Raw genomic sequence first — 14,456 nt, forward strand, 5'->3', positions numbered from 1 at the left:
TTTGAATCCCTTAATTCAATAACATCATTATAGAAAAAGATTATGTTATGTCTTTAATAGTGTGAACGGACTCTGCATCAATTTCTTATTTCACATTTATAATATTGATGGGCTTTTTAACGGCCTGTTTGAGTGTGTGTCTGTCATCCATTTGCCAATGCAATTTCTCAAAAACTAGGAAAATATGGAAAATCCGATTTCATTTTTTTTTTTTGAGAGATTGAAGGCTTAGATGCAATGACTATTTTTGTTTGCTTCTGAAAGTGAATCTTTTTTTTTGAAAATGAAATATGTAAGGCATATTGTTCCCCACAAAATGTTTGTCAGTGTCATAAAGATCTTATGTTTTGTGTAAATTCTATGTTAAGTACACATTACTCTTGTAGATAGCCTACATTGCTTGTTCATACTTCTAAAAATAATCACCTGCATTATCCATACTACAAAAAAATAGATCTCTAGTTATTTATCAGAAGTTAATGTTCATAAAGTCATGTATCAATACAAGGGAAAAATTGTCGAATTGTTGTGAAACTACCACATTGTTAGATTTCAAACTATAGTCTTGTTACATTGTGTGTATGTATTTACCTGATAGTATTTTTTTTGTGTTATGACGGATTTATTAAATTATAGTATATCTAGAATTCTGTATGTTGTTTACTTGCAGGGTACTACATCCTCATTGCTCTTCTGTTAGTTGCTATTGTCGTTATAGCTGCTGTACCATATAATGGAAAAAAGTAGAAAGCTGGTCCCTGGTAAGTCCTTTAGACACCTGTGTCCATGTGTGTGTCATAGTGTGATTGTATTCCCAAATGTGTAAACTTACAAGATCATAAGAAATATACATTCACAAGTATGTAGTTACAATTCCCACTATTACTTTACAAATACCTGGGTTCAGGGAATCAAATGGATATATGGGTATTTCAAAAAAGTCTCTATTTTCCTAGAATGTTGACTGAAAAAACAACAACTACCGAACTGTAAATTGGTTTGACAATTATAATTTGGCTATGTCTTTTTATTCTGAACATGTTTCAGCAGACTAGACTGGAATGTTTCTTTATAGTCATTAAAGTGTAGAATAAATAAATAGAGAACATGAACATTTTGTGGGGCACCTTCTTATGTAGAACTCCTCAGCTGGACTGTGACTAGAAGAACTTGATTGTACAGAGCTCACTGGAAAGTCTCCTTGCAATACAAGAAATCAATAGAATACAAAATTGTATAGACCCCCATCAGCTTCATAAAGGAGGTATCGATTAAAAAAAATAATTTTTTTTTGTTCCTTATTTAATTTTGTGTACACATTTTACTTGCTCCAATGTTCAAGAGTTAATGACTTACAATGTTTTTCATTGTTGGTGTGGTTTTATTCCTATTATTATCTACACACACACACACGGCACAAATGAATAATGTGAAAGAGTTTCGTTTAATGTGTGTCTAGATTTGTTTAGACTATAGAAGTATTATCCAGTAACTAGTTCTAGCTGTACTGCATTCGTCTCTTACCGTGTCTGAGTGTTAGTTACTGTGGGACTCGAAATGTTTTGAACATGCATGGAAGGCTGTTGTGTTTTAATTTCCTTTCCCTATATGTAAGGCCGAGTAGAGGCCCTTGTCATTGTCTGCCCTCTCCCTCTCTGCCCCCATATATCTTTTGAATGGCGCTGTTATTGGAGGTGTTGATATCTAGCACCCCACCTTGACATGACTTATGGGACCACCTGGCTGTCGCCCTCCTGGAGCGGTTCCCCTCTTTCCCTGGGTAATGAAACATTTCTCTCCTGGCTCCTGGGCTAATGGCGTGTGTTTATCCAAGGAGTACCAATAGCTTCCACCCCCCTCCCATCCAGCACCAAAATGGCTGGGTAAATTGAGACCAAGCAGTTCGACTCAGTGGAGATTTACTTGTATCCGATTGAAAGGAAACAATACTACCCCCCCCCCCCAACACATTTGGGGGGGGGGGGGCAATTGTCCTTCTTCTGCCAATATGTTATTTCACAGGATCAGAACAGAATACTTAAGATGTCGAGGGGGGGGGGCTGCTTACGTCGCTGTCCCTTAGTCAAATGTCTGTTTTTAGCAGCCCCATTATTTAAAAAAAAGTACCAATTTGTGCTTGTGCGTGCGTGTGTGCGCGCTCTAAGTTTCAGTCCATCTGTCGGTCAAAAAAAAAAAAAAAGCTGAAAAATAAATTCAATCTCATCCTCCCCTTCACCTTGCTGGAAACATCTTTATTAATTTTTAGAACACGAACAGATAGATTGCACATACTTATAAACCATGGTTAAAGCTAGATAAAAAAAGGCTGTAACTACCTTTCTGAGATCTTTTTTTTAGGGACCCATATTGTGTACTCACTCATCATATTACCAGATGGTAGCTCCTAACAAAAGTCAGATGGTAGCTCCTAACAAAAGTCAGCTGGTAGCTTCTAACAAAAAGTCAGCTGGTAGCTCCTAACAAAACGTCAGATGGTAGCTCCTAACAAAAGTCAGATGGTAGCTCCTAACAAAAGTCAGCTGGTAGCTTCTAACAAAAAGTCAGCTGGTAGCTTCTAACAAAAAGTCAGCTGGTAGCTCCTAACAAAAGTCAGCTGGTAGCTTCTAACAAAACGTCAGCTGGTAGCCCCTAACAAAAGTCAGCTGGTAGCTCCTAACAAAAAGTCAGCTGGTAGCTTCTAAAAAAAGTCAGCTGGTAGCTTCTAACAAAAAGTCAGCTGGTAGCTCCTAACAAAACGTCAGCTGGTAGCTCCTAACAAAAGTCAGATGGTAGCTCCTGACAAAACGTCAGCTGGTAGCTCCTAACAAAACGTCAGCTGGTAGCTCCTAACAAAACGTCAGATGGTAGCTCCTAACAAAACGTCAGCTGGTAGCTCCTAACAAAACGTCAGCATGTAGCTCCTAACAAAACGTCAGCTGGTAACTCCTAACAAAAAGTCAGCTGGTAGCTCCTAACAAAACGTCAGCTGGTAGCTCCTAACAAAAAGTCACCTGGTAGCTCCTAACAAAACGTCAGCTGGTAGATTCTAACAAAACGTCAGCTGGTAGCTCCTAACAAAAAGTCAGCTGGTAGCTCCTAACAAAAAGTCAGCTGGTAGCTCCTAACAAAACGTCAGCCGGTAGATTCTAACTAAAAGTCAGCTGGTAGCTCCTAACAAAACGTCAGCTGGTAGCTCCTAACAAAAAGTCAGCTGGTAGCTCCTAACAAAACGTCAGCTGGTAGCTCCTAACAAAAAGTCAGCTGGTAGCTCCTAACAAAAAGTCAGCTGGTAGCTCCTAACAAAAAGTCAGCTGGTAGCTCCTAACAAAACGTCAGCTGGTAGCTCCTAACAAAACGTCAGCTGGTAGATTCTAACTAAAAGTCAGCTGGTAGTTCCTTACAAAAAGTCAGCTGGTAGCTCCTAACAAAACGTCAGCTGGTAGCTCCTAACAAAAAGTCAGCTGGTAGCTCCTAACAATACGTCAGCTGGTAGCTCCTAACAAAAAGATTTTTAAGTGCACGTTTTTTTTTAAAGAGTGCTGACCTTTAGTGTAGTTTAAATCACGAAAGAAAAGAACTTTAAAACTTGGAACCTTCTGGGTGGACACGGTTCTCGAAAACGGCTTTACGGATTTTTCTAGAAAAACCAGTGGATGTATATCGTAATCATTTGTCAAAGTATCACTCAAACTGAATCTACATTTGGATAGAGGTTTAGAAAATATTTATTTGAACAGACTCTATGTCTTCGGGTATTTCCGCATGTAGGCCCTGTTTATTCAAGAATTTAATACATTAATGTTTAGGAACATATTTTAAATTTAGATCTGAAGGCCTATCTTTAGAATAGTATCAAGTCTATACATGCGTTTAACCAGGATTTTTTTTTCGAGGAGGCAGTAGGGAATGTTCAAAAGATGGTTTAGTTTCTGTGTCATCACTAAATGTTTCGGACATTAAGAAGATACCATGTTCAAATGATGGTTTAGTTTCTGTGTCATCACTAAATGTTTCGGACATTAAGAAGATACCATGTTCAAATGATGGTGTAGTTTCTGTGTCATCACTAAATGTTTCGGACATTAAGAAGATACCATGTTCAAATGAATGTGTAGTTTCTGTGAGATGCTAATTTAATAACTTAACAAGATTAGAGACGAACATTGTGATTTGTGTTTGTTTGTCAACTAATTGCCTGAACATTGTGAGTGTGTACTTTATCTTCAAGTTTGTTTGTCAACTAATTGCCTGAACATTGTGTGTACTTTATCTTCAAGTTTGTTTGTCAACTAATTGCCTGAACATTGTGAGTGTGTACTTTATCTTCAAGTTTGTTTGTCAACTAATTGCCTGAACATTGTGAGTGTGTACTTTATCTTCAAGTTTGTTTGTCAACTAATTGCCTGAACATTGTGAGTAATTTATCTTCAAGTTTGTTTGTCAACTAATTGCCTGAACATTGTGTGTACTTTATCTTCAAGTTTGTTTGTCAACTAATTGCCTGAACATTGTGTGTACTTTATCTTCAAGTTTGTTTGTCAACTAATTGCCTGAACATTGTGTGTACTTTATCTTCAAGTTTGTTTGTCAACTAATTGCCTGAACATTGTGAGTGTGTACTTTATCTTCAAGTTTGTTTGTCAACTAATTGCCTGAACATTGTGTGTACTTTATCTTCAAGTTTGTTTGTCAACTAATTGCCTGAACATTGTGTGTACTTTATCTTCAAGTTTGTTTGTCAACTAATTGCCTGAACATGGCAGAAACTTGGAATGTTTCTTTGCAGCATGTTGGAAAGATACCTATTTTTAAACTAGAGCTCAGCCCAGAGGTCAGCTTTACTCTGGTCTTTCATTGGTCAAATGTGTGTGTGTGTGTGTGTTTATTATAAAATGTGTCATTCTCAAACAAGTGTCCAACATTTTCTTCTGCAGCTCCAGGCCCAAAACATTCCAGCCTGTGTCAGAGGTTCATGGTGAGGACATGGAAGAAGACACTTTTGATCAATAAAACCAAAGTGTGGCAATGCTGAACTATGAAACAAATTATGACTTAACTATGAAACAAATTATGACTTAACTATGAAACAAATTATGACTTAACTATGAAACAAATTATGACTTAACTATGAAACAAATTATGACTTAACTATGAAACAAATGATGACTTAACTATGAAACAAATTATGACTTAACTATGAAACAAATTATGACTTAACTATGAAACAAATGATGACTTAACTATGAAACAAATTATGACTTAACTATGAAACAAATGATGACTTAACTATGACTCAAGAAATAGTGAACTATGCATTGTACACTTTATGTGTTGAAGATTTTCTTTTTATAATTTATTTTTGCATGACATGTTCGAAATTACATTAATTTGTTTTTAACTTGACCTTGGCCTTTACTTGATCTTCATTGAAACCAGAGATCATATCGATACTATAGATTTCTGACATATCATGTGACCATCATAACTTTGAGTTGATAACTTCATCCTCTCAACTTATATCATGTGACCTGTAAAGGTGAGTATGTTTGATATGTAAGGGTACTAGGGAAGGTTGTCTACCAAAAACTTGGCACCAGTACTGCATGGATCTAGATGAGGGGTCACTTTTTTTTTTCTTGTTGGGCCTGCCAGTGGTCACTGTGTTGTTAGAAAGGAGATGCCGTTTGGGGCACACTCATGTGTCTTGGCTTCCTAGTTTGACTGCTCTCTGTGTTCTACCCAGACCATTCGTTACTGAAGGCCTCCACTCTCCTCCCTCTGTGGATATACTGTTCAGATCCTATTGGTGAGAGCACAAGTAGACTGCACATTTATTGTTAGCATTCAACAGTTATTTGATATGAGATGCGCATATTGTGATGTGTGCACATATGTACACCATGTTTTGTGTAGATTGATAAATCATTGTGTGGTGAATGGTTTGTGTACAATTGGTGGTTCCTGTTATTGTGTTTTTATACTCGCCTTGAACACTTTGTCTTAAGCCGTTATATTTGACTGTGTATTTTCAATGCTATTATTGCTATGCTCACTATTGGTTTCAAGTGATTGATATTTGGTACTACAAAACCAATGAACTCTACTGTTTAGTTGTTTGTTTTTTTCTTTATATCTTCAACTTTTTTCTATCAAATATTTGTTGAATGGAAATATTTTTTGATGTTTGTTACACTTTGGCCATTACAAAACTTGATTTGGCCATCACTTTAGGACCGCAAACAGTTTGACATATTCTACCCATTTTAATTGCTGAAACGTTCGAAGTTCAGCATCGCAGATTTCATTTTTGTATGAAATTTCCGAGTCTGTCTGTGTCCGAGAGAAAAAATGGTGTAGGTTGTTCTATCTACATGACTAAAGAAATAGAAAAATTCCATACAAGACACTTGTTGAATTCCAGGCCAGAGAAGTTGTCAACTGACAAATAAAAAGGGATTTTTAAGAATGACCATCTGTGCGGGACTTAACCTCGACTACTCATAAGTTTGACATGCCTGAAGATAATTACTATAGAATGTTTGTGGCATCCTGTTTGTGGAGACGTCCAGAAGATGAAAGTAGACCAGCTCTACGGAGACTGACCACTAAGAAGAATGTTCAGTAGCGCTTTTGTTTTCTCCTATTGATGACAAAATATTTTTCTTGGGTAACAAACTCTTACGACATCTGCTCTGAAGACCGGGCTCTTTGACCGCTCCATTTGCCACCCCAAGTTGCCGTGTCTGTCTCCGTTGTTTCTGTGGTCTGCAAATTACATTTTGTACAATCTACAATTTACACATTCTGTGGTCTACAAGTTGTAGGTTCTGTAGTCTACGAGTTTAGTACCTGTACAAGCGACAAAATAGTTTGTAAAAAAAAAAAGTTTCCCTTTCAGACCTTGCGACCTATGGGGCAGATAAAGGCCATCTATTTCTATTGGCAACGGTTAACTAGCAAGGTGTCATGTGGCCAGCACAACGACCTTTTCCTATTTACATTTGTGTGGTCTAGAAGAAATTTTGTGAGGTCTTTAGTGTACTGAGGGTGGTCCACATTGTTTTTATTGTGACAATCATCTGAGTTTGTTTAGCATCACATTGTGTGGTCTGTCATTTCATTAGTGTGTGTGTCCTCCACACGTCATCGTGTGATGTCTCCACATCCTCTGTGGCCATGTTATGACAGCTACTCCTGGTGTGAACTTACAGGCTGATAAGACAGTCGTGGTCTCCCCCAAACTTTCTAAAAGGTTAGTCTAAAGATCGAGCCTTCAGTTTAATGTGCAAATATATAAATAGGATACGATGTGGCCAAAAAACTAGGTCACAGGTAGGTTTGCCTAAGCACGTGAAACATTGCACTCTTCCGGAATTATTAGCTTCATAGATTAGCCTTAGGATCATTTTGTAATATTGTATACATTTATTTGGAAACATTCACTTTTTTCGGTGGTCAGAGATTTACCATAGAGCTCAATCTTCTTGGTTTTTGACTTACTTTTACCCCCTTAGCCTAAACTCCCATGACAATTATAGCATTTATCAATTGTATCTCTCTTTCTCCATTTCTTCTTTGCTGTTTTTGTTTTCCTCTCCCCTTCTCTCTCTCTCTCTCTCTGCCAAGAACTTCCCAACGACATGACCTAAATAACGTGACAGTACTCAAGTCATTGTTGCATTCAAAACAGAGACAAGGAGCTTAGTAGCATGTGGACAGTTTATTCAATAATTTCTTCTCTACGTTTAAATCGAGCACAAAGTAACACAGACCTAGACTTACAACAACCAAAGATTTATGGACACGACAAAAGATTTTTTGGACACATTAGAACTGTAAAATATATGGTCATGAATTAAAAGCAAATATGTTTCAAACTAAAGAACCAACTTGAAATAAGAATATAGAGGTGGTGATAAGTTGTGAATCCACAACAAACAAACAAAAAAATCTTTAGTTTTATAAATAAAAAAAAACAAACCCACGATTCCCTGTGGCAATGCTTGAGATTTTTTTTTATAAGCTAGACCTATATACTACTGTACAATTCAAATATCTACATCCTTTCGTTTCGAAAATCTGAACTTAGGATCTAGCATTTAGTTTCGTATTTCACAAGAGGAAAGGAGCGAGGTGTCTCCTCTCCGTCCAAACACTATGCAATTCCATCACATTTGGCTTTTATTGAAAACCTGTTTCTGGAAGGGAGAAACTTTATCTAGGCCATTGCCAAGAAATTGTTTTTAAAATGTACCTTTTTTTTCCTCTTTGGTCAACTAGGAGTGGCCTAACATAAAACTATTGTAAAAGAGAAAAAACAGAGAATGACGTCAGGACGCCATGTATTCTTAGGCTAAGAAACTAAAGACACAAACGTACCCCGAGAATGAAGACATGCAAGTTACATCGCACAGTTGCACGCAATGAAATCACTTCTTTAGAACCCGTAACATTCTATTCAAGTGTGTTGGCCAACTCGAGCAGACCAAACAACAACAACAAAAAAATCTAATCATTTTTAGATATTCATTTAGTACAAATGTGTTCGATGTGCCTTTAATGTGTGTGTGTGTCAGTGTGTATGTCTACAAAAGCGTGTGAGGGTGCGTATATTTACATTTTTGGTACAAATTAGAATAGCAATATAGAAAGGTGGCGCTATTATGAACATGAGTGAGTTGCCTGGAGATAGAATACGCATTATCATACAAATAAGCAAAGTTTTGACGCCCCTATGTCTTCGCATGTTACAAATAGTTAGCTTTGTTTATTAATGTCATTCAACGGCTCAATTAGTGAGTTTCTTCCTTGGCAATTAGAATTGAAGTCTAGACTTTGTTTATTATAGCTAATAAGTGGTTGGTCTGCAGAGTAGAGATTATAGCTAATAAGCAACTGGTCTGTAGAGTAGAGATTATAGCTAACAAGTGGTTGGTCTGCAGAGTAGAGATTATAGCTAACAAGTGGTTGGTCTGCAGAGTAAAGATTATAGCTAACAAGTGGTTGGTCTGCAGAGAAGAGATTATAGCTAACAAGTGGTTGGTCTGCAGAATAGAGATTATAGCTAACAAGCAACTGGTCTGTAGAGTAGAGATTATAGGTAACAAGTGGCTGGTCTGCAGAATAGAGATTATAGCTAACAAGCAACTGGTCTGTAGAGTAGAGATTATAGCTAACAAGTGGCTGGACTGCAGGGTAGAGATTATAGCTAACAAGTGGCTGGACTGCAGCGTAGAGATTATAGCTAACAAGTGGCTGGACTGCAGCGTAGAGATTATAGCTAACAAGTGGCTGGACTGCAGCGTAGAGATTATAGCTAACAAGTGGCTGGACTGCAGCGTAGAGATTATAGCTAACAAGTGGCTGGTCTGCAGCAAGACTTAACAGAACTAAGTTCTAGTCTAGCTCATAGCGAGGTATGTACTTGATAATCTTTGTGGACCTTAGCGAACACGGAACCCTTCTTTAGTAGTTGTAATGTTTTACGCTATAATGAATGCGTATCAAAATTGAAAAAAGTTAAATTCAGTGATAATATATTAGGTGTAGATCTAAGTCAATAAGTTAACAAAAATAAATACCGGCCAAAAATCCTTATCAATAAACAATAAAGTATTTCTTATAAGAAGAATAACAGGGTCCGTATTGACTAATAAAAGTATAATAGTAATACTCCGTATTATCCAGGAGGAAATTCGTTTTATAATAAACAATGGGAGTCTTTTTCTTTTCCCTTTTGGATCAATCATTTTTATAGCAAAGCAAAAATTCACAATTTTCTTGAAGGTAAGGTGATGCGGTCTTTCATTTCCGCTTAGAGCCAGGAACTATTCACTCGCAATGTGGTTCACCTCTGTTAGCTTAACATGAAAGGTCTAGTCAAACTTATAATATCCTTTTGGTTGTCAAAATGAAAATAGATTTAGTCGAAATGTATGTACTCTGTTTGAGCTTTCTAATCTATTTCCTTAAGAACAGAGTAGGCTTAGAATGAAAGACTAGAACTACCCCCCCCCCCCCCCCAGCCTTGCTAATTTACGACTGGCTTTTTTTTTTATTTATTTTTATTGCTTTTTATTTATTTTGTTGTTGTTGTTGTTGTTGAAAGCACGTCAGAATCTCGACTAATTTCCCCTAGAAGATAATTGCGAGAATTTCTTGGAGCTAAATATTTAGATTAGTTAATTGTAAAGTAGAAAATGAAATTTTGTTTCCTTTCATGGCCTTAAGAGTTGCCTTTTTAAAATCTGATTGATAGGAACTGTATAAAGATATTTTTTTTTGTAATAAAAAAGCTGAATGGTGAGCAGAACATAGCACAAGTTGGCTACTAGGAATCGATGGGCGATTCCTTTTTCAAATATGGACGTTTTATTCACTAAGAAAGTTTGCTAGTCCAAATGGAACATCAAAGAGACTGTAGTGAAATGAAGTGTTCATTAGTCGATCTTTCTTCGTAGAAACGTAAACAGAGGTGGAACAACAACAACAACAACAGTATGAAATGCCTCTAATGTCAAGTAGTCCTCATTAACTAAGACTGATGTATGTGTGTGTGTGTGTTGAGATAATGTACTGGTAGCCATGACCTATGTAAACTTTGTCATGTTTTCTCTTACACACCACTGCACAAGACGAATCTAATTGAATTGAAGAGGAATTATTGCTCTGTAAGAGGGACGGGGGGGGGGGGGGAATTATTTTTTGATCTTATTTTTCTAAACAATAAATGTCTAGGTCTAGATTAGGAATTAAAATTAACACAATTAAACTTAAGATTGTAGTTTTACATTTCCATAAAATTTAACTTAAGGCCAGATTGGTTTTTTGGAGTGTGTAACTGGAGAGAGATGTGGGTCTAGCCAAGAAATGTTCCCTGCTGATAGTTTTATTACGACTTTTGGCTGTTGTTCTGGATTAAATATTGTGTGCAGAGACTCTATAAACTAAATACACGTAGTTAAAAAGACCCAAAACTTGAATCTTAAATAAAATGCAGAACTAGACAAAAGTATGCTAATAAATAATCAAATATAGATTGTAAACAATGTTCAAATATATATATATATAGCCAACACGATGTATGAAACTATAAAAAAAAATTCATGTTGGATTTCATGATTACATCAGACATATAAAGACATAGAGATAAATAGAGATTATGCATCTAATGTAATAATGACATTATGCCAATCATAAAATACATTTCTTAGACACATACAATAAGTGATTCATGTGATTGTCTGTACGTATTAAATAAACATGAAGTGAAAAGAGCCATGTTGTCTGTACGTATTAAATAAACATGAAGTGAAAAGAGCCATGTATCAATCCATTGGTCTCAGTGCAAGCAGCATGGCCAGACTCATCAGGTGACTGTATCTGTACAGTCTCTGGTATCTAGATCTGTTTTTGTTTTGTTTTTACATTCAATTATACGAGTGTGATCTATGTTCAACTAGGTGGCAGTAACTTTGTGTGGATAACACATTCAAAAATGTTGTTGTTTTTTTTGTACCAGGAGCTCACGTTGGATTATGCAGGTCATCCTAACCCTAACTCAGCTCAAAATTGTACTTTGAATAGAGCCTGCCAATGTAACCAATCATAGCAAACTAATTCGGTATTTCTACAAATTGGAGTAATGTGTATATGAACATAAATGTTTATTGTGTACGTAAGTGGGGTCACTAAGGTCGGTGTCATACGGTGCGGCCCGCACCTCCGCACATTGACGCTAGGGATGTGCGTTCATGTGTGTGGAAATCAATCCAAAACATTTTTCACGTCTATTTCTAGAAACAAATGAAATCTTTAATAATAAATACTATCACTTTAACTACCACATGACAAAGTGTTATATCAAGTGATAAAATCAAACCATTAGCCATGTACATTGTGATTAGCATTCATGTATTATGACCTTTTGGATCTTGTATTATTACATTTCTATACATACAGTGTACACTTCGAAAAAGCCAAAGATGATGATGATGTGGGTGAAATGAACAAAGCAACAACTCACATGCTAATAATCATCTTGAACAGATTTTCATTTTATAATACAATGAATTTCCGTTGATCCTTTGAAATGAACATGAACTATTACGGCTATTTCTAGATAACACAAAAACAGTAATAAAAAAAAGACAATATTGAATATTGTTTCAAGGATTAATTTGAATGCTTAAAAAATCACAACACAGAATGGAGTCACACATTATGTAGCATTATAATGAAACTAATAAGATCTAGCACAGCAGTTCTTGTACAACTAACCAACAATCAAGAAAACATAGACAATAGAGCTCTTTTCTAGAGACTGCAAAACATTCTCTGCTCTCTGGAGCTTTAAACTAGCAGATCCCTCAAGACATTATTGCCTTCATAAAGCTCTTTTGGAGAATACAAAACATTTTTGGCTCCATGTAACTCTTAACTAGAAGACCTCAAATTATTCTTGACTTCATGAAATTCTGATGACCCTAAACAAGCTTTGTTTTACAAAACTCTGAAGACCTCAAACAAGCTTGGCTCTATCTAGCTCTGAAGACTTCAAACAAGCTTGGCTCTATGAAGCTCTGAAGACCTCAAACAAGCTTGGCCCTATGAAGCTCTGATGACTTCAAACAAGCTTGGCCCTATGAAGCTCTGAAGACCTCAAACAAGCTTGGCTCTACGAAGCTCTGAAGACCTCAAACAAGCTTGGCTCTATGAAGCTCTGAAGACCTCAAACAAGCTTGGCCCTATGAAGCTCTGATGACTTTAAACAAGCTTGGCCCTATGAAGCTCTGAAGACCTCAAACAAGCTTGGCTCTATGAAGCTCTGAAGACCTCAAACAAGCTTGGCTCTACGAAGCTCTGAAGACCTCAAACAAGCTTGGCTCTATGAAGCTCTAATGACCTCAAACAAGCTTGGCTCTACGAAGCTCTGAAGACCTCAAACAAGCTTGGCTCTATGAAGCTCTGAAGACCTCAAACAAGCTTGGCTCTACGAAGCTCTGAAGACCTCAAACAAGCTTGGCTCTATGAAGCTCTGATGACCTCAAACAAGCTTGGCTCTATGAAGCTCTGAAGACCTCAAACAAGCTTGGCTCTATGAAGCTCTGAAGACCTCAAACAAGCTTGGCTCTACGAAGCTCTGAAGACCTCAAACAAGCTTGGCTCTATGAAGCTCTGATGACCTCAAACAAGCTTGGCTCTATGAAGCTCTGAAGACCTCAAACAAGCTTGGCTCTATGAAGCTCTGAAGACCTCAAACAAGCTTGGCTCTACGAAGCTTCATAACGGCAAACAAATGTGCGTGTGTGTGTGTGTAGATTACATTTAAAAATAAAAGTAAAAAAAAAATTGAATTCAACCTTCTTAAACTAACCCAAGCAGACGTCTTTAGATCAAATGATCTGGTCGCCGAACTTGAAATGACTCTTTAGGATGTAGACTTCAAAGCACAATGCAATATTATTCCTTTCTTTTGATAATCAGACCGATAGATGACATTGACAATTTTGGCACAATGATAGTGAATGTTCATCTCTACCTATCAAGACAGACATCCTGGTCCTATTAGTATTTCAGTGTCCGGTTTAAGCTGAAACAAAGCTCTCTAAATTTCACAGTAAATTTAAATTCCAGAGTATGTCAGGATCAATCTTCGCCTGTGCGATACAGGTGACCAGTGTCCAGATCCATGATGAATGACAACACATACACACAAGAAGAGGTAGAATGTCAGCTCGTGAATACAACAAAGTCCGTGTCCACTTCTGCCCACTGTCCTGGCAGTGTAGTCACAGAAACTGGTCTACAACTAAACATCTAGGTTAAACATTTTCAGGTCACGTGTCTGAAGATTGTCGTCTGCTAAATAAATATTCGTGTGTGTGTTGTTGTTTTTTTTTTAAATTGTATTCTATTATCTTTAATGTATGCGCCACACTAATGATATGTTAAATTTAAAAAATCGAGCGCTTGTATACATAAATAGTAAACAAAGTAGTTCCGGTTTCTCTTGTAACTTCCAACGTGAAGCAGATTTTTTTTTTTTTTTCGTGGTGTTAACAGGTTGTGTGGCGATCAACTGTGGCGCCGACAATTCTCATGATTGACAAGGTTGGGGGACTAGCACTCCCCGTTCATCTCCCTCTCCACGAACTGCCGTAGACGCCTCTGCCACTTGTCTCTGGAGCGCAAGACTGTGGTGGAGCGGTCCACTACGTAGCCAGGACGGATCTTGTCCTCTGGGCGGCTCTTGCCCACAAACAGGTACTTCCGCCCAACTCTGACTTTAGGGCACTTGCAGGCCAAGTCGGCTTTGGGGAGCCAGAGGAGAGCCTCGGCTTTTCTCGCACTTCTCTCCGGGGCGCCTTTGCGGTAGGTCACCTCAATGGAGACGGTGAACTTGACCCAAGTGTCGTCAAAGTCACGTGACAAGATTTGAGCCAGAAAAGCTGGAA

The 14,456-nt window shown here is 37.4% G+C and overlaps 2 protein-coding genes across 5 annotated transcripts in view; one reads left to right on the forward strand and one right to left on the reverse strand.

The window, feature by feature from the left end:
• The window catches only part of LOC106054003 (syntaxin-8-like), a 43,597-nt gene extending 37,494 nt beyond the window's left edge, over positions 1-6,103 (forward strand). Inside the window, exons 8-9 of the mRNA XM_056020343.1 lie at positions 671-761; positions 4,935-6,103. Of these exons, the coding sequence (XP_055876318.1) occupies positions 671-747 (77 nt within the window). The 3' untranslated portion in view covers positions 748-761; positions 4,935-6,103. The remainder of the gene's footprint in view (positions 1-670; positions 762-4,934) is intronic.
• Positions 6,104-7,703: 1,600 nt separating this feature from the next.
• LOC106058651 (netrin-1-like) overlaps positions 7,704-14,456 on the reverse strand; it is a 136,978-nt gene continuing 130,225 nt past the window's right edge. For all 4 annotated transcript variants that reach the window (XM_056020318.1, XM_056020319.1, XM_056020321.1 and 1 more), the window contains one exon: positions 7,704-14,450. In XM_056020318.1, the coding sequence (XP_055876293.1) occupies positions 14,122-14,450 (329 nt within the window). In that variant the 3' untranslated portion in view covers positions 7,704-14,121. The remainder of the gene's footprint in view (positions 14,451-14,456) is intronic.

This window comes from Biomphalaria glabrata, chromosome 2 (assembly GCF_947242115.1).
Source record: "Biomphalaria glabrata chromosome 2, xgBioGlab47.1, whole genome shotgun sequence".
Classification (NCBI taxonomy): domain Eukaryota; kingdom Metazoa; phylum Mollusca; class Gastropoda; family Planorbidae; genus Biomphalaria; species Biomphalaria glabrata.